At 48.3% G+C, this 24,307-nt stretch overlaps 1 protein-coding gene across 3 annotated transcripts in view; it reads right to left on the bottom strand.

Moving 5' to 3' along the window:
• Positions 1 to 13,640: 13,640 nt before the first annotated feature.
• The window catches only part of LOC139232556 (tubulin beta-4B chain-like), a 106,064-nt gene continuing 95,397 nt past the window's right edge, over positions 13,641 to 24,307 (bottom strand). For all 3 annotated transcript variants that reach the window (XM_070862974.1, XM_070862976.1, XM_070862977.1), the window contains one exon: positions 13,641 to 15,257. In XM_070862974.1, the coding sequence (XP_070719075.1) occupies positions 14,200 to 15,257 (1,058 nt within the window). In that variant the 3' untranslated portion in view covers positions 13,641 to 14,199. The remainder of the gene's footprint in view (positions 15,258 to 24,307) is intronic.

The following is a 24,307-nucleotide window of genomic DNA, read 5'->3' as shown; positions in this document are numbered from 1 at the left end:
GATACAACACTCACAGTCCTCCAATCCTCTGGCATCACACCTGCAGCCAGAGAGGACTAAAAAATGGTCAGAGCCTCTGCTATTTCCTCTTTTGCTTCTCTTAACAGCTTGGGATACAATTCATCCAGGCCTGGGGATTTATCCATTTTCAAAGCTGCTAAGCCCCTTACTACTTCCTCTCTCACTATGTTTATCTCGTCTAATATTTCACACTCCTCCTCCCTCATTGCAAAGTCTGCATCGCCCATCTCTTTTGTGAAAACAGATCCAAAGTATTCATTAAGAATCATACCGTCTTCTGCCTCCACACAGATTTCCTTTATGGTCTCTCATAGGCCTTACTCTTTCTCTAGTTATCCTCTTGCTCTTAATGTAATTATAAAATGTTGTGTCCTTAGATGCTCTAGTAATGACTCCACGAGGCAATGTGTTGTACTTGAAATGCAGTGACCTTAGTCCTTTATTTGTTAACTCCAGAGTGAGGATCACACCTGGTGGCCTGCCTTTTATACTAGGCCAGGCACACCTGTACAGGTTGTTGTGTATTGTCCAGATTCATTAAATGTATAACATAAGTACAATGGTGCACCACAGAGGGCGCTGTGGTGGGAGACCTGAAAGTACCTGCAAGAGGCCGTATAAATGGCTGCCCAAAACACCCGAGAGGCACTCTGGAGCTGAACAATAAAGGACCAAGGTCACTGCAGTTATTACAACTACAGACCGTGTGGAGTCAGTGATTTGTGTGCTACATACACCACATTGGCAACGAGGACACGGACGAACTTCACGTAAACATGGCTACTCTGGGCTCGCTAAAGGACTTTACCGTGGGCAATGATTGGGAAGCCTTTACGGAAAGGCTCGAGTACTACTTCACAGTTCACGACCTGACGGGGAGCACGGACGCAATAAGAGATAAGCGGAAGGCGATACTGCTTTCCAGTTGTGGCAGTGAGGTTTACTGTCTCGTCAAGGATTTGCTGGCACCCGCGAGCGCCAGGGACAAGTCATATGAGGAGCTGGTCGCACTCATTCGTGACCAGTTGAAACCAAAGGAGAGCATCCTCACGACCAGGCACAAATTTTACCATCACTGCAGACTTGAGGGCCAGGATGTCACCAAATATGCTGCGGACCTCAGGAGACACGCGGCGCTGTGTGATTTTGGGGCACACCTTGACGAGGTGTTGTGGGACGTTTTTGTTATGGGGATTGGCCACGAGGGCCTCCTTCACAAGCTGCTGGCCACGGAACCCACAGTCACCCTGACAAAAGCCATCACCATCAGCAGGGCATACGACTTGCAGCACCAAGCAAATGATCCACACAGTCTCGAACCCGGCAGGCACTGTCCACAGGATAGCTCCCACCACAGACAAAACTGCAGAACGTGGCTCTGCCCGGGGCAGAGAGCACTGACTTCGGGGTCCTGGAACTCAGAGTCCACTGACGGGGGGTCAATCAAGCAGCACCATGCTGGCGTTGTGGAGGAAGCCATGGGGCTCACCGGTGCAGGTTTGCGGAGTATACGTGCAATACCTGCCACATTAAAGGCCACCTTCAGCGTATGTGTAAAAGAAATCTGACTCACCGTGTGGCTGAGGAGATGGGGGATGATCCACTGTTCAGCGAGGAGCAGGTAGAAGAAGATGAGGTGTTGGGACTGTATACGTGTACCGACGATTCGCCCCCAGTGATTATGGAAGTCAAAATCAACGGAGTCCCAGTGAGTATGACAGTGGATACGGGGTCGGGTCCGTCGTTGATGAGTCAGAGAACTTTTGAAAAACTGTGGGGTAACCCGGCTGCACGACCCAAGCTGGTTCCGGTCCTGGCGAAGCTGCGTACCTACACCAAGGAACCGATACCCGTTCTCGGCAGAGCAGACGTGCAGGTATCTCATGGGGGCGAGACGCACGGTTTACCCTTGTGGGTCATTGCAGGCGATGGGCCGACACTACTCGGCAGGAGATGGATGGGGAAAGTCCGTGGGAGCTGGGAAGACTTCATTCCGCCACAGACTGCTGCTCCCCGGGTTCCCAAAGAGCAGTCTTGTAGGTGCAGGCCGATTGCTGGGGTGCAAGCCAGCGGGGCACTGCAGGTGATGAGCTGGAGGTCCACCGATGGCCGACAAACCGGGGGGGCCCACGCAGAGAATAAGTCAGGCGGCGGTAGAGACTACAGCGGCGGCCGGAACGGCAGGAGAGGAGACTACAGCGGCGGCCGGAACGGCAGGAGAGGAGACTACAGCGGCGGCCGGAACGGCAGGAGAGGAGACTACAGCGGCGGCCGGAACGGCAGGAGAGGAGACTACAGCGGCGGCCGGAACGGCAGGAGAGGAGACTACAGCGGCGGCCGGAACGGCAGGAGAGGAGACTACAGCGGCGGCCGGAACGGCAGGAGAGGAGACTACAGCGGCGGCCGGAACGGCAGGAGAGGAGGCTACAGCGGCGGCCGGAACGGCAGGAGAGGAGGCTACAGCGGCGGCAGCGAGCTCAAGATGGCAGCAGCCTCGTGGCAGCAGTCCTCGGCAGACAAAGACCAGCAGAGCGACTAAAATGGCGGAGCCCAAGGAAAGCCTCGTGGGAACCACAAGATGGCGCCTTAAAAGGGTAATGTACCCAGGAGCCTTAAAAGGGCCCCACATCATTGGTGGTCCCCACAAAGAGACTTTTGTAAGGCAAGAGCAAGTCTAGAGGAGTAATGAGACTGGTATGGTGACATGTGTGGATAAGAGTTAAATTTTTTTGTGTTGATGCTGGTTGGTTACTGTGTTTAAAAATATGAAACGAGGGATATGAAGGAATTACAATGCTAAATGGGTACTGTGTTTAAATATGATGGACTTGAATGATTTACGAAAAGAGTCACATCATGGGGTACAGATAAACAAGTAAAAGGGTTAACGGACCCGTGACTAATAATGCAAGGGTTCAACGGCTGCATATGAACCGCTAAGGTGACTACTGAGCACATAGTCAACGCGCCAGTTGCGATACCCTGTCTCAGCGCAGCCCAGTAAAAAGGGGGCAGTATACCGCCACCGTACCTTATCCAGCAGAGCTGGGATTAAACAACTGTTCAGTGCACCTGCAATCTTTTGACATACCAGCTGTACCACATATTGTATGTACCATACTAATGTACCGTCTATGTATATCTGTTTTCTGTTGGAGGTTATACCCGACATTTCATCACCCATGCGAGGACTGCAAACATCACATGCTTACACCTAATAATCTCTGCATGGGATGGTCATGGACTCACACTCACTAACCCACCAGGATGAACAAGGCCGAGGTCAGCGGCAATGGCTTTTAGAACTGTTGGGGGGGGGGGGGGGGAGGAGGGGAGTGAGATGTTGTGTATTGTCCAGGTACATTAAATGTATAACATAAGTACAATGGTGCACATGGTGCACCACAGAGGGCGCTGTGGTGGGAGGCCTGAAAGTACCTGCAAGAGGCAGTATAAAAGGCTGCCCACCACACCTGAGAGGCACTCTGGAGCTGAACAATAAAGGACCAAGGTCACTGCAGTTATTACTCCACAGACCGTGTGGAGTCAGTGATTTGTGTGCTACATACACCACACAGGTAACCTCGAAGTCTCCCACTGCTGTGCCTTCTGGTGGCACACCTTGATATAGTACCAACAGTAGCCATGTAGGATATATGACATCACTCTCCCCTGAGCCTTTAGTGCAAATCGCCTCTGAGCTGTGCTCTGGGCTTAGCTCTATGTGGGCTCTGTCTGGTTGACCCTTGGCAGGTCATTTCAATCTTGGGTGAGTGGTTGGTGCAGCAGCATGCTGTTTGTGTGTGTGTGTCCCTGATCAATCCATTCTCCACCCCCCCCCACCCCCAACATTGATTATGGTGGGGGCTCCTAGCATTCATGTACATTCAAGTTCAGGAAAATGGGTTTTGCATTATATTTGTGGCTCCGTAGTGCGACAAGTACGTTAGATGCCTTATCGATGCAGTGACCGGTGCATGAGGACAAGCTAGTTCAGGAGGTGCTGGGTTGTGTCCCTGGTGGCAGCTCAGTGCCCGGTGCTGGCAGTGGGAACCCGATTGGCTCGCATATCCTGCTCTCGGGGCTGTTGCCGTGGTTCCTAGCGTCGAGCCAGTTCACAGATGCCTGTGACCTCCCTGTCCTTACTTTGCGCCCTGGTTCGCTGCTGCTCCCTGAGGAGCTGTCATATAGCAGTGCACAGGGAGCTGCTGACTCGCTGGCCTGGGCGTCGTTTGGTTTGGGATCCTGGCTGGCGTCACCGCGTGCACTGTGGTGGGTGATCCTATATCTATGGGTATGGCCTTGGTGGCGACGGGGGCTAGGGACAGCGCATTAGTACAGTCTGTTCCTTTAGGCTCGTGGCAGTTGGTGCCATCGGGTGCCTGAGAGGTGGAGCCGATCAGGGGCAGAGTATCGATACCGGTGCCTTTGCCCTGCTGAGATCGCTTGCTCTGCAGCTCGTGTGTGTCGGCTGCTTGTGGCCACACTCCATGGTGCATGACTCTGGTCCCCAGGACACAGGCTACAGCATTGGGTAGCTCGCTGGACCTGTGTGCCTGCCCGCTGCATTGGGTGCGTGCAGTTGAAACCCTGCATTGCACAACTTTTCATTACTTATGCTGGACCCACTGGGGATCGGATTGTGATCGCGTGATTTTTTCTCGCTGATTGTATGTACACAGTTCAGATCATCAATTACACATTTTACATAATCACGCGACTGTCCCTCGCTGGTTGCATACATGCAATTCAGATTATCAGTTGCACATTTTACATGATCAATTACGCTTTTTTCCTGTGACTTACAATTACTATTACATTGCTTATGTGTGTGGAACTGTCCCTTTAATTGTGGCGGGTTGCCGGCCTCCTTTAAGAGAGCTTGCTTTCTTTACCCCAATCCGCTTCTCCGTTTGGTGCCACGTGTTGCTCCATCAGCGCTGCACCTCATGGTCTGGCCGCGGCCATCTTTGTCTTCAGTGCCTCACCTCGTGGTTTGGATGCCATCTTTCCTCAATCCACGATGTCGACTGCGGTGATCCTCTTCTCCTCCGGTTCTGCCTCCAAAGCTGGAGAGTCGTCTTTGGATCTGATTTTCTTCCTCTGGAGTCCTGCCACTGGAGCCTGGAAGGTGCGTTCGGCTTATCTCAGCTGGATCATCTCCACACAGTCATGTTGAGCGGTCTGTGTCTCAGGTGCCGTGCTGGTCAGCTCATCGGTGCCAGGTCCACCCTCAGGTGAGGGCTTGCTTTGCCTCTGAGCACGGAGGGCGTCGATAGCTGGAGGGGTGAAGTCTTCCCATTTCCAATGGATCTTCTCCATCCACCTTCTGCCAAGCAGCGTTGGTCCATCACCTGCAACAATCCACAGAGGTAATTTGTGCACTGTGCCATCATGGAGTACCTTTACATTCACGCTACCAACGACTGGGATGATTTCATCGGTGTAGGTGCGCAGCTTTGCCTGAACCGGGACCAACTCAGGTCGTTCAGCTTGATTGTCCCATAGCCTCTCAAAGGCTTCTTGATTCATCACTGACTGGCTCGCCCCAATGTCCACTTCCATGAAGACTGGAACGCCTCTATCTCAACTTCCATCTCCAGCGGGGAACACTCGGTGGTGCAGGTAAACGTGCTATGTACCTCCCCGTGGGACTGGGCTGCCTCTCTGCCTATCGATTCATAATCCACGCTGGATTCCTGGCCATCTGCAGACTCTTCATCGACACAGTGAGTCATATTTCTCTTAAACATTCGCTGGAGGTGGCCCTTTGTGCTGCATACATAGTCTTTAAAGCAGCACTGGTGAGCCCTGTGATTCCCTCCGCAATGCCAACATGCTGCTACTCGATTAGCCCCCTCGGCGGACTCTGAGTTAAGGGACTCGGAGGCCTGTTCACTCTTCCCTGAGAGGGTTCGCACTCTACAGTCCAGCCTCTAAACGGCGCCACTCTGTGCACAGTACCTGCCGGGTTTGAGTCCTGAGGGTGAGTCATCCGCCTGGAGCCGCAGGTCAAGGTCATGAATGACTGGCTCACGGAGAAGGCCTTCTGCACTGTGACTGTGGTATCCGCCGACAGTAGCTTGTGAAGAAGGCCCACATGGCAAATTCCAATGACAAAACTGTCCCACATCACTTCATTGAGGTGGGTGCCAAACTCGCACGGTGCTGCCAGCCTCCTGAGGTCTGCGGCGTACTTCGCTACTTCCTGGCCTTCGATGGCTATAGAACCGGTGTCTGGCTGTGAGGATGCTCTCCTTGGGCTTAAGTTACATGGGTTACGAGCTCCTTGTACAACTTGGTCGTTGTTTTCACTGTTGCCAGTAAGTCCCTGACGAGGCCATAGATGGTGGGTCCACAACTGGTTAGCAAGATAGCTCTGCGCTTATCAGCCAGTGTGACTGGGTAGTCTCCTGCCAGGTCGTTTGATGTGAAGAAATGTCGAGCCTCTCCACAAAGGCGTCCCAATCATCACCATCGACGAACTGCTGCAACGTACCAAGGATAGCCATTTCCACGTGAAAGTTTGTAATCTCGTCGCCAATTGTTGTGTCCTTAGATGCTCTAGTAATGTCTCCATGAGGCAATGCGTTGTATTTGAACTGTAGTGACCTTAGTCCTTTATTTGTTAACTCCAGAGTGAGGATCACAGCTGGTGGCCTGCCTTTTATACTAGGCCAGGCACACCTGTACAGGTAACCTCCAAGTCTCCCACTGCTGTGCTCTGGTGGCACACCTTGTCATAGTACCAACAGTAGCCATGTAGGATACATGACATCAAACATCTTTGGGTATCCCCGATTTTACTTGCCAACATTCTTTCATGCTCTCTTTGCTTTCCTGATATCTTTTTTAATTGCACCCCTGCACTTTTTATACTCTATAGAGTTTCTGCAGTATTGAGTTCTCGGTACTTGTCATAAGCTTCCTTTTTTTTAATCTTACCCTGTATATCCCTTGACTTCCAGGGAGCTCTAGATTTGTTAGCCCCACCTTTTTCTTTACAGATGGCATTGCAGTTCCCTTAATCTCTGGCACTGACACTCAGCAGCCTTCCACCTACCCTGCTGCAGCCACTGGGGACAGATTACAGGAGCAGAAGATTAGGAAAAGGCACTGTAAAGAGAGGAAGGAATTGCACATGGGTGGTTAGTTAATATTGTTGCTGTATATGTCTTTACCAAATCTTGATAAAATATATTAATGGAATGTTGCAGATTTGGTGCTGTCTCTCATTTCAGCTTTGCGCTGTGACATGGCATGCAAAATGGATAGAATGATGGGAACGTGGTGAGCCTCCTGAATGTGGGGTAGAATTATTTGAAACCGCATTTGATGAGGCGGCTACAGACCATCCTTCCAGAACATAAACATAAGAACATAAGAATTAGGAACAGGAGTAGGCCATCTAGCCCCTCGAGCCTGCTCCGCCATTCAACAAGATCATGGCTGATCTGGCCGTGGACTCAGCTCCACTTACCTGCCCACCCCCATAACCCTTAATTCCATTATTGGTTAAAAATCTATCTATCTGTGATTTGAATACATTCAATGAGCTAGCCTCAACTGCTTTCTTGGGCAGAGAATTCCACAGATTCACAACCCTCTGGGAGAAGAAATTCCTTCCCAACTTGGTTTTAAATTGGCTCCCCTGTATTTTGAGGCTGTGCCCTCTAGTTCTAGTCTCCCCGACCAGTGGAAACAACCTCTCTGCCTCTATCTTGTCTATCCGTTTCATTATTTTAAATGTTTCTAAAAGATCACCCCTCATCCTTCTGAACTCCAACGAGTAAAGACCCAGTCTACTCAATCTATCATCATAAGGTAACCCCCTCATCTCCGGAATCAGCCTAGTGAATCGTCTCTGTACCCCCTCCAAAGCTAGTATATCCTTCCTTAAGTAAGGTGACCAAAACTGCACGCAGTACTCCAGGTGCGGCCTCACCAATACCCTGTACAGTTGCAGCAGGACCTCCCTGCTTTTGTACTCCATCCCTCTCGCAATGAAGGCCAACATTCCATTCGCCTTCCTGATTACCTGCTGCACCTGCAAACTAACATTTTGGGATTCATGCACAAGGACCCCCAGGTCCCTCTGTACCGCAACATGTTGTAATTTCTCCCCATTCAAATAATATTCCCTTTGACTGTTTTTTTTTCCAAGATGGATGACCTCTCATTTTCCGACATTGTATTCCATCTGCCAAACCTTAGCCCATTCGCTTAACCTATCTAAATCTCTTTGCAGCCTCTCTGTGTCCTCTACACAACCCGCTTTCCCACTAATCTTTGTGTCATCTGCAAATTTTGTTACAGTACACTCTGTCCCCTCTTCCAGGTCATCTATGTATATTGTAAACAGTTGTGGTCCCAGCACCGATCCCTGTGGCACACCACTAACCACCGATTTCCAACCCGAAAAGGACCCATTTATCCCGATTCTCTGCTTTCTGTTAGCCAGCCAATTCTCGATCCATGCTAATACATTTCCTCTGACTCCGCATACCTTTATCTTCTGCAGTAACCTTTTGTGTGGCACCTTATCGAATGCCTTTTGGAAATCTAAATACACCACATCCATCGGTACACCTCTATCCACCATGCTCGTTATATCCTCAAATAATTCCAGTAAATTAGTTAAACATGATTTCCCCTTCATGAATCCATGTTGCGTCTGCTTGATTGCACTATTCCTATCTAGATGTACCGCTATTTCTTCCTTAATGATAGCTTCAAGCATTTTCCCCACTACAGATGTTAAACTAACCGGCCTATAGTTACCTGCCTTTTGTCTGCCCCCTTTTTTAAACAGAGGTGTTACATTAGCTGCCTTCCAATCCGCTGGTACCTCCCCAGAATCCAGAAAATGTTGGTAGATTATAACGAATGCATCTGCTATAACTTCCGCCATCTCTTTTAATACCCTGGGATGCATTTCATCAGGACCAGGGGACGTGTCTACCTTGGGTCCCATTAGCCTGTCCAGCACTATCCCCCTAGTGATAGTGATTATCTCAAGGTCCTCCCTTCTCACATTCCCGTGACCAGCAATTTTTGGCATGGTTTTTGTGTCTTCCACTGTGAAGACCAAAGCATAATAATTGTTTAAGGTCTCAGCCATTTCCACATTTCCCATTATTAAATCCCCCTTATCATCTTCTAAGCGACCAACATTTACTTTAGTCACTCTTTTTCGTTTTATATATCGGTAAAAGCTTTTACTATCTGTTTTTATGTTTTACGCAAGTTTACTTTCGTAATCTATCTTTCCTTTCTTTATTGCTTACTTAGTCATTCTTTGCTGTTGTTTAAAATTTTCCCAATTTTCTAGTTTCCCACTAACCTTGGCCATCTCATACGCATTGGTTTTTAATTTGATACTCTCCTTTATTTCCTTGGTTATCCACGGCTGGTTATTCCTTCTCTTACCGCCCTTCTTTTTCACTGGAATATATTTTTGTTGAGCACTATGAAAAAGCTCCTTAAAAGTCCTCCACTTATCCTCAATTGTGCCACCGTTTAGTTTGTGTTTCCAGTCTACTTTAGCCAACTCTGCCCTCAGCCCACTGTAGTCCCCTTTGTTTAAGCATAGTATGCTCGTTTGAGACACTACTTCCTCACCCTCAATCTGTATTACAAATTCAACCATACTGTGATCACTCATTCCAAGAGGATCTTTTACTAGGAGATCGTTTATTATTCCTGTCTCATTACACAGGACCAGATCTAAGATAGCTTGCTCCCTTGTAGGTTCTGTTACATACTGTTCTAAGAAACAATCCCGTATGCATTCTATGAATTCCTCCTCAAGGCTACCCCATGCGATTTGATTTGACCAATCGATATGTAGGTTAAAATCCCCCATGATTACTGCCGTTCCTTTTTCACATACCTCCATTATTCCCTTGATTATTGTCCGCCCCACCGTGAAGTTATTATTTGGGGGCCTATAAACTACATCCACCAGTGACTTTTTCCCCTTACTATCTCTAATCTCCACCCACAATGATTCAACATTTTGTTCATTAGAGCCAATATCATCTCTCACAACTGCCCTGATACCATCCTTTATTAACAGAGCTACCCCACCTCCTTTCCCTTCTTGTCTATCTTTCCAAATTGTCAGATACCCCTGTATGTTTAATTCCCAGTCTTGGCCACCCTGCAACCACGTTTCTGTAATGGCCACCAAATCATACCCATTTGTAATGATTTGTGCCATCAACTCATTTAATTTATTTCGAATGCTGCGTGCGTTTAGGTAGAGTGTTTTAATACTAGTTTTTAAACCATGATTTTTAGTTTTGACCCCTCCTGCAGCCCCTTTCTATTCATACATATTGTCCCTTCCTATCACCTTGTGGTTTACACTTACCCCAGTGCTACTCTGCTCTGTTGCCTCCTGCCTTTTGCATTCTTTCTTGGAGTGCTGTTCATCTGAGCTCTCACCCACTCTAACTAGTTCAGAGCCCTCTCCTGGGTTCCGAATACTCCTCGCATTGAGGCACTGAGCTTTCAGGCTTGCCCTTTTGTTACACTTTGACCCTTTAGAATTTTGCTGTACAGTGGCCCTTTTTGTTTTTTGCTTTGGGTTTCTCTTCCCTCCACTTTTACTCATCTCCTTTCTGTCTTTTGCTTCTGTCTCCATTTTGTTTCCCTCTGTCTCCCTGCATTGGTTCCCATCCACCTGCCATATTAGTTTAACTCCTCCCCAACAGCACTAGCAAACACTCCCCCTAGGACATTGGTTCCGGTCCTGCCTAGGTGCAGACTGTCCGGTTTGTACTGGTCCCACCTCCCCCAGAACCGGTTCCAATGCCCCAGGAATTTGAATCCCTCCCTGCTGCACCGCTGCTCAAGCCAGATATTCATCTGAGCTATCCTGCGATTCATACTCTGACTAGCACATGGCATTGATAGCAATCCCGAGATTACTACTTTTGAGGTGCTACTTTTTAATTTAGCTCCTATCTCCTTAAATTCGTCTCTTAGGACCTCATCCCGTTTTTTACCTATATCGTTGGTACCAATCTGCACCACAACAACTGGCTGTTCACCCTCCCTTTTCAGAATGTCCTGCACCCGCTCCGAGACATCCTTGACCCTTGCACCAGGGAGGCAACATACCATCCTGGAGTCTCGGTTGCGGCCGCAGAAACGCTATCTATTCCCCTTACAATTGAATCCCCTATCACTATTGCTCTCCCACTCTTTTTCCTGCCCTCCTGTGCAGCAGAGCCAGCCACGGTGCCATGAACTTGGCTGCTGCTGCCCTCCCCTGATGAGTCATCCCCCTCAACAGTACTCAAAGCGGTGTATCTGTTTTGCAGGAGGATGAATGCAGGGGACCGCTGCACTACCTTCCTTGCATTGCTCTTCCTGCTGGTCTTCCATTCCTTATCTGGCTGTGGACCTTTCACCTGCAGTAAGAAAAACTCGCTACACGTGCTACTCACGTCATTCTCAGCATCGCGGATGCTCCAGAGTGAATCCACCCTCAGCTCCAACTCCGCAATGCGGTCAGTCAGGAGCTGGAGGCGGATACACTTCCCGCACACGTAGTCGTCAGGGACACCGGAAGTGTCCCTGAGTTCCCACATGGTACAGAAGGAGCATATCACCAATTGAGTGGCTGCCTCCTCCCTCGCTGATGTTCCTCCTCCTGTCCCTCTCCTCAAGAGCAACGGTGCCCTTGTCTTCTACCTAGAGCGTGGTAGTGGTCCTTATCTGAGGCTCGAGGTCTGGCTGCAAGAGGTGGCAGAGCTCTGTAACCACATCTTTGCTGAAGCAGAGCCTTCGAAAACACTGCTCCTCAGTTAAATTTATGTAGAAGTGCTCCCGGAATGGCCTGGGAGGGTAAGGCCTGCTGTATAGAGCCATGTTGGCCCTCCTCCCTTTGGCCACATTTTCCAATCTTTCTCTCTGCCTCCGACATTGATGCTGGAGGGCGAGATCGATTGCCAGTCTAGCCCCCATTAACACATCCCAAGTGTAGGACTTTGAAATCTCAGCAGAATGAAAGTGACACGTTTTTATCAGGCAGAACACTCCTGAAAGTAATGTTCAACTCATTGAAAACGGATTGTTTCGATACATGAAACTACAAAACAGCATCAATTAGCAACTAAAATGAAACCGAATGTTGATCCCCTCAAATACCGCTCCTACGGCAGCCACCCGAAGCCAACACACCTCCTTTTGTTGCCGTTGTTCACGCCCGGCGCTAAGGCAGGGGGCGAGTCAATTTTGCATCTGGGCGTTAACAGGGCCCTCTAAACACATTGACGTCACGATCTGGTAGCCGCTAAATGTTCACGCATGCGCTAAATCCTGGGTGAATTTCACGTGCGGCGTTGGATTCGCTGCGGCAAACCTATTAACGCCCCCCAGGCACCAATGTGTGATGCTAACATGCCAAATTTATTCGCTGCGGCAAACCTATTAACGCCCCTCAGACACTAGTGGACGATGCTAACATGCCAAATTTCTTCCCTGCAATTATTACTAGTCCATCTCATATGAGCATTGCACAAGGTTTAAGTCAGAGAATATGGTTTCTCTTACGGTCTCTTGTGTTCATGTTGCAGTTTCTGGCTCTCCTCTTCTGCTTCTCTTTTTCTTGTCTAACTTCTCTAACAATTTTTTCCTCTCTCCTTCCTTTTCTACTGTTCTTTTGCTCTCGGGTGCGAGGTTGAATGGTGTGGTAGTCACCAACAGCTGAATTTTGAGTGGGATTGGGGAAAAATGTGGTCCCGAGTAATTCCATTCCCACACCCTCACTCTCATTGCATCCTTTACCCCATCACCTTCCCTTCCAACCACCTTTATTTACTGCCATCAATACTCCTACCTCTTCCATTTTGAATTACCCACTCAACCCGTGTCCCCCTCTCCACCCCGCTGCACTCATCTCACCCTTAACCCTCCATCCACTCCCCACATGGGCAACTGGAGAGGCTAGAGGCTCTCTCATCCGGTTCCCTTACTCTCTTCCTTTATCTGTTTCCTTCAGATGCTTAAGTTAGATTGTAAAATTCAACCGAAAAAAATTCAAATTAGAAATGAGCTAAGACACTGCCCTTGTAACTATGTCTCTCTTCCTTCCTATCACATTGTGCTAGCAATGACCTTTTCTAAATGTCCACAAAACATAGGTCAGATCATTAAATGGCTTCAAAATTCACTGGTTTTGAAGATTGAGCATTAGCTTGAGAAAGATTCACTCTCTGATTTCATGTCTTAGTTTAATACATTTTCTGAAGTTTAGCTATGTGTGTAACCAGTACAAACATATTTTTCTCACTCTTATTCGGTTTCAAAGACACTCAATATAAACTTTACTCTAATTAAGTTTTTGAAATTTGCCTTTCAACTTTTCAAATAATTTGAAAAGCGGACCATAAGCTAAAACATATTCCATCAGTATGTTTGACTAATGCATTTAGGTACGTCGCACATGCCCTTCTGCACAACCCAAATTCAGCTCAGAGCTCTGGGTAAAAATATGAAATCCAAACCTAAGCTTCTGAGAGGATGAGGGCTCCAAGTAAAAACTTTTATGAAGGCATTAAAAGACACAAGACAATTCAATGGATACATTTTAATCACAAATTTGGTCATTAAAAAATATATATTTTGTATAAACGGTTATTTTGGACATCGAGATTTCAACTATTGAGGGAAAAAAGGTGGATCAAACATGTTCATGACAAATGTTTAGAAAGCATTTTGAATGGCTTGTGGAAAAAGTCACCCAGTGGCCAGATTATGCAATTACAAGGTGATGAGTTTACATCCGTAATTTCCATTATAAATGTGAAGACCAGAAGCGCTTGCCATAAATTTTTCTAATTATTCTATAAAAGTTTGGGGATAATTTCAAGGTTCATCTATCTTGTTTTTCTAAGCCCGTACAATTGTTATATAACTAAAATATCTTCACACAACTACCTTACATTTTTTTGATATTCAATTTGGCCACTGATTACTATCTGTCTGGGGGTTGAGGATCCCTCATTGGGTTCAAACTTTGAAAACAACACTCCAAACAAAACTGCATTGCAATTATTTAAATTTATTCCCTTAAAAAGTAGCATTTGATCTCAAAACATGAAAGTGCGGAATGGCAATAGAGGAAATGCACATCTGAAGCTTTGTAGATAATGCACAATATATAGCTTAATTTTCTTCTCCGCCTAATTCTTCCTCTTCAGCCTCCTCCCCAGATGTGGCATCCTGGTATTGCTGGTACTCAGATACCAGGTCGTTCATATTACTCTCAGCCTCAGTAAATTCAGTCTCTTCCATACCCTCACCAGTGTACCAATGCAAGAAGGCTTTCCTCCGGAACATGGCAGTAAACTGCTCAGAGATACGTTTAAACAGCTCCTGGATGGCTGTTGTATTGCCAATGAAGGTGGCAGACATCTTGAGGCCTCGAGGTGGAATGTCACAGACAGCTGTCTTAACGTTGTTGGGAATCCACTCCACAAAATAGGTACTATTTTTATTCTGTACATTCAACATCTGTTCATCCACCTCTTTCATGGACATACGGCCCCGGAAAACAGCAGCAACAGTCAGGTAGCGGCCGTGCCGAGGGTCACAGGCGGCCATCATGTTCTTGGCATCAAACATCTGTTGGGTGAGCTCGGGTACGGTGAGGGCGCGGTACTGCTGGCTGCCACGGCTGGTCAAAGGAGTAAAACCTGGCACAAAAAAGTGCAGACGGGGGAAGGGGACCATGTTCACTGCTAGTTTACGCAGGTCAGCATTGAGCTGACCAGGGAAACGCAGACAGGTCGTCACACCACTCATGGTGGCTGATACAAGGTGGTTCAGGTCACCATAAGTGGGAGTGGTCAGCTTGAGGGTACGGAAACAGATGTCATAAAGAGCCTCATTATCAATACAGTAAGTCTCATCGGTGTTTTCCACAAGCTGGTGGACAGATAGGGTGGCATTGTAAGGCTCAACTACAGTGTCGGATACTTTGGGCGAGGGCACAATACTAAAAGTGTTCATGATTCTGTCGGGGTATTCTTCACGGATCTTGCTGATGAGGAGTGTGCCCATGCCAGCACCAGTACCACCACCCAGTGAGTGGGTGAGTTGGAACCCCTGGAGACAATCACAGCTCTCAGCCTCCTTCCTCACTACATCCAGAACAGAGTCAACCAGTTCAGCACCTTCAGTGTAATGACCTTTGGCCCAGTTGTTACCAGCACCACTCTGACCTGTAACAAACGAGAACAAATTAAATTCTTACAACTCTTGGGCAATACATCAATAAGCCTGGATTTTGTTCTTTGGAATCCATAACAGCATTACGAGTATACTATTTTTAAAGCTTATGCTTATCTGCATGAACTGCCTGCCAGCATCGATTACCAAGACTTCTGAATTGCACAATTAGACAGGAGTAAAGTCCCTGACTATGAACATTATTGTTGCTACCTCAGCAATGACCTCAAACATACCTCACAGCAATATGTCTATATATTTGCATAATATGATTTTCTTTGTGAATAATAGTGAGATTTTAGTGCTGGGGAAAGGCACCCAGTGTCAGCATTAACTGCTCCTAGGTCTGGTATATGACGGTTAGATGCAGAGTAAAGCTCCCCTTACTCTGGCCCAACAAAGTTCCTTAGCTCTAAATCACAGAAGAGCACACCATTCTATACCTGTGTATTACTAACATTTCCTGTGCCTACCTAAATGAGATTGCCAATTGCCGAGTTTAAAGTGTAATTTTGTGCTGTAGGGCAATGCTCACTAGGAACTGGACTGAGACTGCCAGCACTCATTTCATTCAATGAAGTTTGATTCCAACAGACCAGGCTGAATTTAGCCCCAAATCCTAGATGTAAAAAAACAATGTCTAATCCACTGCACCACCCGGTCCCCACAACAAGTCTATATCTACATTAATAAAAATAACTAATGTCACTTTTGAGTACGCTTCATCATGTGACCATTCTGGTTGGCAGTTATGGACAAATGCTAGTAAAGATAGGCAAGGTAGGAAATCAGCAGGCTTCAGTTTATACAAGAAACTGCACAAATACTGAAGTTCACAACTCAGTAGTGAGATTGGCGTCCATAATGATAATGACCATGGGTTAATGATTTATGCCACCCTTCTCTTTGCCAGAAACACCATTGCTTGGCACTCGCCTGCCTGACTGCAGGGGTTTCTCGGGAACCAACCACTGCTCCCGGCCACTGTGCCGGCCGGGGACTTAAAGATTTGTTTTGTTACACACTAAAAGCAAGAAAGACAAAGCCACAGTAGCAGGGACCGTTGGAGAGCTGAGATGAACACAGAAACAGCCTGGACAAAGAGGGTGTGTGGTATAGAGCAGAGAAAACAGCAGTCGCAAGAGTATAACTGAGCTAACAGCGACACAGGAACATGGAGCAGAGAAAGCACATAACCTGCCTCACTCTGGGAACTGCACGCACGCAGCAGAAGATGCATGAAGCAGATTGTAGAAGCTTAAACCCACCCTCCCATACTGCTTGGACATACTAACCTGGAATTTCCTCGGGGGTTCTCCAGCGGGAGATTGGGAGAACCCCACTAAAATCCAGGGTCAATTTAGCCAGCTCACTCTCCACATTTGTCTAAAGAAATGTACTGCACTGCCAGGAGCACACAAACATTTAAATATTCACATATGGGAGTTATCGTGAGAAGAGTAAAATAATAAAGAATCTGCAGTAATGGATTTACCACACGCAATACTTTTCTATCTGTGTTCAGAGTAAATTCCACGTTAAATCTCGGGGAGCCTTATGTCATAGTAACCACCAGCATTATAGAGGTCCCCGACATTGAATGTTGTTAGTATTGGCTGCACTTGCTTTCTCTCTCGCATTGCGTTGTGCACCCAAATCAATTCTCGAATATCTCACTATGAATTGAGATGCTGCAGAGTTGCAGTATAATTAGCTTACCAACATGCACTTTAAAAAACATGCGTCTCAAATTCAGGTTTGGTACCTTACCTTCTTGGCAACCCTGTTACTAATTACTCCCCTCCTCATTCATGGTCTTGACTCCTTCCTGGGGTATGGTTCCACAAGTACCAGCAGCTCTTAAAGTCATCCAAGCAGCCACTACTCACATACAAGTGTTGCCGTAGAGTGTTGGAGAGCTATTCAACACCTGGGGAATCACAACAGAGCCTGATCCGATCCTCAGTTGCTGTTCATATATGCACATGTCCAGCAGGGATTACTGAATAGCAAATGCTCATGGAAACGTGCAGTGATTTCCTCCCCCTCCTTAATGTCAGGGTACAGAATCAAACTGTAGCACATCTACTGCTACTGCAATACAGATCAGCACACACTGGGAAACTTGCTGGGATTTTTCTGCTGTGTCCTATCCTGCTATACACTGGATGAATTCACAGACCGGGGGGTGGGGGGGGAAGACACTTTATTTTTAAATACCACATGTAGAGTCTTCCCTGTTTACTTTGAAAGAATTTCAACATTCACACATAGATTGCCATTTGGCCATGGGGGGGAAAAAGCTAGAGACATTGCCCCTGAAGACAGCTTTCACCCTCAGTATCAGGTGATCTTCTGCTTATTCTGCCGTATCACAGAAGGATACTTTACCCCCGAAGGACGGGTGGGGTTGGGTCGGGTGAGAAGATAAAGGGGGCGAAATTGCCCCGCGCCCGGTTTTGGCCGCACAGTTCAAATGAAAAGAAAATTTTGTGCCCGGGCGAGACGGAATGCTAAATGTTTCGGAATTGGGCTCTTAGAGCCAAAAAATGTGGTGCCGGTGACAGGGCGTTCACGAGGTGCAATGCTCAGTGCTGCGCTCAGCACATTAGCGCCATGCGGATGTGTGAAGTCACAACTTCATTCCCCTTTTAAAGGGGAGGGCTATTGCGTACTCTACAGCCGCTTTAGTGGCACCCACTGGACCATCATCATAGGCAGTCCCTCAAAGTCGAGGAAGACTTGCTTCCACTCTAAGTGAACAGTCCAATACGGGAATTACAATCTCTGTCACAGGTGAGACAGACAGTCCTTGAAGGAAAGGGTGGGTGGGAATTCTGGTTTGCCTGGAGGCGACGAAGGTTGAACAGGTTCTAAAGTTTAGTTCCACTCCAGCGGGGAGCTTGTGGAGTCTGAGGTGGAGCATTGCAGCGAGGAAGATCGAGAAGAGGGTTGGTGCGATAACACAGCCCTGCTTGACCCCGGTCCGGATATGGATTGGGTTCTGAGGTGGATCGGTTGGTCAGGATCATGGCTTGCATATAGTCGTGGAGCAGGCAGAAGATGTTGACGAACTTTTGGGAGCAGCCGAAACGGAGGAGGACGCTCCATAGTCCCTCGCAGTTAACAGTGTGAAAGACCTTTGTAAGGTCAAAGGCGGCCATGTACAGGGGTTGGTGCTGTTCCCTGCATTTTTCTTGCAGTTGTCGCGTCGTAAAGATCATGTCCGTTGTACCCCGTAGTGGACGAAATCCGCATTGTGACTCCGGGAGGAGATCCTAGCCACAGGGAGAAGATGGTTGAGGAGGATTCTAGCGATGACTTTCCCAGTGGCTGACAACAGGGAGATTCCTCTGTAGTTGCCACAGTCGGACTTGTTCCCTTTTTTAAAAGATGGTCATGATTACGGCATCTCTGGGATCTCCTGGCATGCTCTCCTCCTTCCAGATGAGAGAGATGAGGTCATGCATTCGTGCCAATAGTGCCTCTCCGCCATACTTTAGTGCCTCAGCGGGGATTCCATCCGCTCCCGATGCATTGTTCTTGAGCTGACGGATGGCCTTTTCTACCTCATGCAGGGCAGGCAGGGTGTTGGCGGCCCGGTCGCACCAGTGGCCGCAGTCGGCCGACACAGAAAAGATGGCAGCCGCGGCGCTATCATCTCCCCTTTAAGGGTGGTCTGGGGCGTCCCAGTTACCACAGCTTCTCACCACGCGAAGCTGTCGGTGGCATTGCCCCACGCCGACCTCACATCGCAAAGGGGTCGGTGCACAGGGCGATTACGTCATTGGCCTGTGTGCGCCGCGCTGGTGGGCTAATTGCGGGGTGTGGTGCAAAGCACTTTTCGCGCTCCGAGCCCCGGGGGAAATTTTGGGGGTGAGTACTCTGGCCAGCTGGCCCAGGTGAAAAGCCTTTAGCGCCCCCCGGAGGCATTAACAGGCCGTTCAGAGAGGCAATTTTGGCCCCAAAATGTGAAAAATACCAAACACAACTCCACCCTGCCCGTTTTAATGGAGGTGGGACAGACAATCAATCCATTCTCAGGAGGCGGGTTTCCAGGGCCTCAGGAATCCCGGCAGCTAAAAGGTGGCGAGATGGGTCAGACCCATAGCTAGTTATTTTTGCAGCACTGCTTGTGGGCCAGAGTGTTGCCCCCCCGGACCAACAAGCTTATCTACTTCCAGCTTCACGATTGTCGATTCCCACCTATCTCCCCCCACCTCCATGGTCTTCCCCCCCCCCCACCATCTGAAACCCCTGACAATGACCTCTCCCTCCCTCCCTGCCTGTTCTCTGCTCCTTGGCTGCAGCCTTGTGCCACAGGCTTTCCCACCCAGGGATACCTGTAAAACAAATTAAAAGACGTCCTGCAGTTAACATCTGCAGGTGTCCAGGAAACCTATATTTCCAGATTTTCTGTCCAGAACTTCACCCCCTCCTCCCTCCGCCTCCCCCACAAATATTGGGGCCATACTCTCACTTTGAGGCAGGCTTCTTTGTCTGCAGAATACTGAATTATAAAATTAATACAATTTTATGATTAGCAATGAAAAAACTATTGAGTAAAACAGCTTCAACATATATCAGCCCAAAGAAAACAAGGTTTATATGTGCAGGATAAACTTTTTTCAGAGTACTACTAGACTTATTCAGAAAATAGATACACATGCGATTAAAAGGATGGTGGTAACTTGGGCATATAATTCACTAATGGGTAGGAGGCAGAAAGTAGTGGTGAATGGATATTTTTCTGACTGGTAGAGAAGTATGTAGTGGAGTCCCTCACGGGTTGGTATTCAGACCATTGCTTTTCTTGTTCATAGACTCAGAACACTACAGCACAAAAGGAGGCAATTCAGACCATCGAGTCTGCATGGCTCCTTCGAAGAGCAATCCAGTCAGTCCCACTCCCCTCTCTTTCCCCATATCCCTGAAATTATTTCTCCTTCAAATATTTATCCAATTGCCTTTTGAAGACTACTATTGAATCTGTATCCACCACCCTATGAGGCAATACATTCCAAAGCCTAACCACTCGTGTAAAAGGTTTTTCCTCAAGTTGCCTCTGGTTCTTTTGCCAATCTCCTTAAAAATGTGCCCTTTGGTTATTGACCATTCAGCCATTGGAAAGTTTCTCTTTATTTAGTCTATTTAAATCCTTCATGATTTTAAATACCTCTATCAAATTTCCTCTTGGCCTTCTCTGCTCCAAGGAGAACAAACCCAGCTTCTCTAGTCCATCCACGTAACTATATTCCATCTTCCCTGGAACCATTCTCTTCTGTACCCTCTCCAAAGCCTTCACGTCCTTCCTAAAGTGTGGCGCCCAGAATTGCTCACAGTACTCCAGCTAGTGTTTTATATAGGTTGAGCATAACTTTCTGGCTTTTGTACTCTATGCCTCTATTTAGAAAGCCCAGGATCCCACATGCTTTATTAACTGCTTTATTAACCTGTCCTGCCACCTTCAAAGATTTGTATACCCCTTTAAAATTGTACCATTTAGTGTGTCTGGTCTCTCCTCATTCTTCCTACCAAAAATATATTACCTCACGCATCTCTGCATTGAATTTCATCTGCCATGTGTCTACCCATTCCACTTGGATTGACTTGGATTGGAGTATAGAGAGCACAATTTTGAAGTTTGGGGATGATACAAAACTTGGCAATGTAGTAAATAGTAAGGAGCATAATAATTAAGTAAGTGATGCTAAACCTTTACAGTTCACTGGTTAGGCCTCAGCTAGAGTATTGTTTACAATTCTGGACACCACACTTTGGAAAGATGTCAAGGCCTTGGAGATAGTACAGATGAGGTTTACCAGGATGATGCAAGGGATGAGGAAGTTCAGTATGTGAAGAGATCGGAGAAGCTGGGATTCTTTTCCTTAGAGAAAAGAGAAGGTTAAGGAGAGATCAAATACAGGTATTCACAATTATGAGGAGTTTTGATAGAGCAAGTATGGAGAAACAGTTCCCTCTGGCAAATGGGTCAGTAACCAGAGGTCTGAAGTTTGAAACAAGAACTAGAGGGGAAATGAGGAGAATTTGTTTCACACACTACCTGAAAGGGTGGTAGAAGCAGATACCATAGGAATTTTCAAAAGGCAATTGATCAAGTACTTGAAGAGGATTGATTTGCAGAGTTATGGAGAAAAAGATGGGGTACGAGACCAAATTGGACAGCTTTTCCCCAAAGAGCCAGCACAGGCACAATGGGCCGAAAGGCCTCCTTCTGTGTTGCAAAATAGGAGTGTACGCAAGTTAAGTGATCTACTATTATTTTTCAATTGTTTAACCTTCACATACAAGTAGAAAATACCTTAAAAGTAGCACAAATTCTTGCAGTGGCTACTTCTTCAGTACCAGCTCAGACGATAGCAGCACTGAAATACTTGTTCTAAGAACATAAGAAATAGGAGGAGTAGGCTATGTGGCCCCTCGAGCCTGCTCCGCCATTCAATAAGGTCATGGCTGATCATCAACCTCAACTCCACTTTCCTGCCGGATCTCCATATCCCTGGATTCCCCCAGACTCCAAAAATCTATCTATCTCAGCCTTGAATATATTCTGATGCGGTGTGTGTGTGTCCCAGTGCTGGGTGTGTGTGTCCCGTACTGAGGGGCAGTACGCAGGCTGAACAAGATGTGCGGATAACCTCCTAGGAACCCGCCAAAAGGACCCTGACCAGCGCGCTTCTATCCCGGGCCGAAGGGACGCCGCACCAGCCCACTTCTATCCCGAGCGAAAAGGACCCCGCACCAGCGTGCTTCTACCCCAGGTCGAAGGGACCCCGCATCGGCCCGCTTCTACCCCAGGCCAAAGGGACTTCGCACCGGCCTGCTTCTACCCCAGGCCAAAGGGACTTCGCACCGGCCTGCTTCTACCCCAGGCCGAAGGGACCCCGCACCAGCCCACTTCTATCCCGAGCGAAAAGGACCCCGCACCAGCCTGCTTCTACCCCAGGCCGAAGGGACCCCGCACCAGCGTGCTTCTACCCCAGGTCGAAGGGACCCCGCACCAGCCCGCTTCTACCCCAGGCCGAAGGGACCCCGCACCAGCGTGCTTCTACCCCAGGTCGAAGGGACCCCGCACCAGCCCGCTTCTACCCCAGGCCAAAGGGACTTCGCACCGGCCTGCTTCTACCCCAGGCCAAAGGGACTTCGCACCGGCCTGCTTCTACCCCAGGCCAAAGGGACTTCGCACCGGCCTGCTTCTACCTCAGGCCAAAGGGACTTCGCACCGGCCTGCTTCTACCCCAGGCCAAAGGGACTTCGCACCGGCCTGCTTCTACCCCAGGCCAAAGGGACTTCGCACCGGCCTGCTTCTACCCCAGGCCAAAGGGACTTCGCACCGGCCCGCTTCTACCCCAGGTCGAAGGGACCCCGCACCAGCCCGCTTCTACCCCAGGCCGAAGGGACCCCGCATCGGCCCGCTTCTACCTCAGGCCAAAGGGACTTCGCACCGGCCTGCTTCTACCCCAGGCCGAAGGGACCCCCATCGAATCTTCTGGGGCCCGCCGACTCTTTGGGGCCCGCCGGCCACAAGGAAGACACTGGGGTGGAGTGTTCCGGCAGTACTGTGAAACATTCTGCCTGGGGCGGCACTAAACTGGCTGAAGGGACTCCGGGGCCGGCACTGAACCGGCCAAACGGACTCAATTCTTCAACTTTTAAACTTCTTAAACAATTCGGGAAAACTTTAAAATTTTTAATCAACTTGGAGAACTTTTTTTCTATAACTTTTAATCTATTTATTAAACCTTCAATCAACCTCTGTAACTTTAAAAAAAAATAATCTGTAAATACTTTTAAACTCTTAAACTTTTAAAACAACTTGGAAACCACTGGGGAAATTTTTAATCTTAGAAGAAACTTCCCAAAACATCCTTCGGAACACCAGCAGTCAGCTGACCTTCCCAATGCCTACCCCCCAACCAAGCCTCGGGCCATCTGCCATCAATGGCACTACTCGGCGCCGAGCTTGCGGCCAACATCTCGCCGTAGGCAATTAGGCTTATACAGCAGAGCCTGGTCTCCAGTCATCTTGGACCCCCTTGCCACTGGACCAAGACTTTGCTCAGCTAAGCCTGTGTGGTTGTCGGTGTGCAGCGGCCACCCCACGTTAAAAGAACTCACGCACAAACATCTTCCACTTCGCCAATATGAAGTTTGGGACCTGGAACGTCAGGACTCTCATGGACAATTCCAACAGCAACAGGCCGGAACGCCGCACCGTCATAGGTGCCCGGGAACTTAGAAGTTTTGACATTGACGCCCTAAGCGAGACCCGGCGGGCAGGGGAAGGCCAGCTCAAGGAACATGGAGGTTACACCATTTTCTGCAAAGGAAAACCAGAGGAAGAATGCCATCTTCATGGAGTCGGCTTTGCCGTCAAAAATGAACTGGTCGACCGCCTCAAAGGCTTCCCCTGCGGGGTTAACGAACGCCTCATGACTCTTCGCCTTACTCTATCCCAGAATCAATGCGCCACAGTCATCAGATCGTATGCCACAGTACGCGATGCAACGCTCGAGGCTAAAGAGGGTTTTTATTCCAACCTCGAAACGTCCCTGTTCTGCGTACCCACGGGCGACAAATTGATCCTCCTAGGTGACTTTAATGCCAGGGTCGGCAAAGACACAGCCCTTTGGGGAGGCGTGATTGGCAGGGAGGGGTTAGGGAAAGCCAACTCCAGCGTACCCTACCCCTGACAAAATGTCTAAAACACGAACTCCTCATCACCAACACCCTGTTCCGCCAGAGGGACAAATACAAGGCATCGTGGCAACACCCTCGCTCCAAACACTGGCACCTGCTCAACTACGTCATCGTCTGAGCCAGGGATCGCAAGGGTGTGCACATCACCCGCGCCGTGACAGGAGCTGATGACTGCTGGACGGACCATCGCCTAATCCGATCCATCATCAATATAAACATAGCCCCAAAGCAGAGGGGACAGCAGAAGCTGTGCCGCAAAAAAGTTAATGCCGGGGCACTTAAAGACCCAGCTAAGAGAGACCAATACAGCCAGTGTCTCACA

This window comes from Pristiophorus japonicus, chromosome 20 (genome assembly GCF_044704955.1).
Source record: "Pristiophorus japonicus isolate sPriJap1 chromosome 20, sPriJap1.hap1, whole genome shotgun sequence".
NCBI classification, from domain to species: Eukaryota; Metazoa; Chordata; class Chondrichthyes; family Pristiophoridae; genus Pristiophorus; species Pristiophorus japonicus.
Note: the sequence above shows the minus strand (reverse complement) of the source record. Positions and strands in the feature narration are given on the sequence as shown.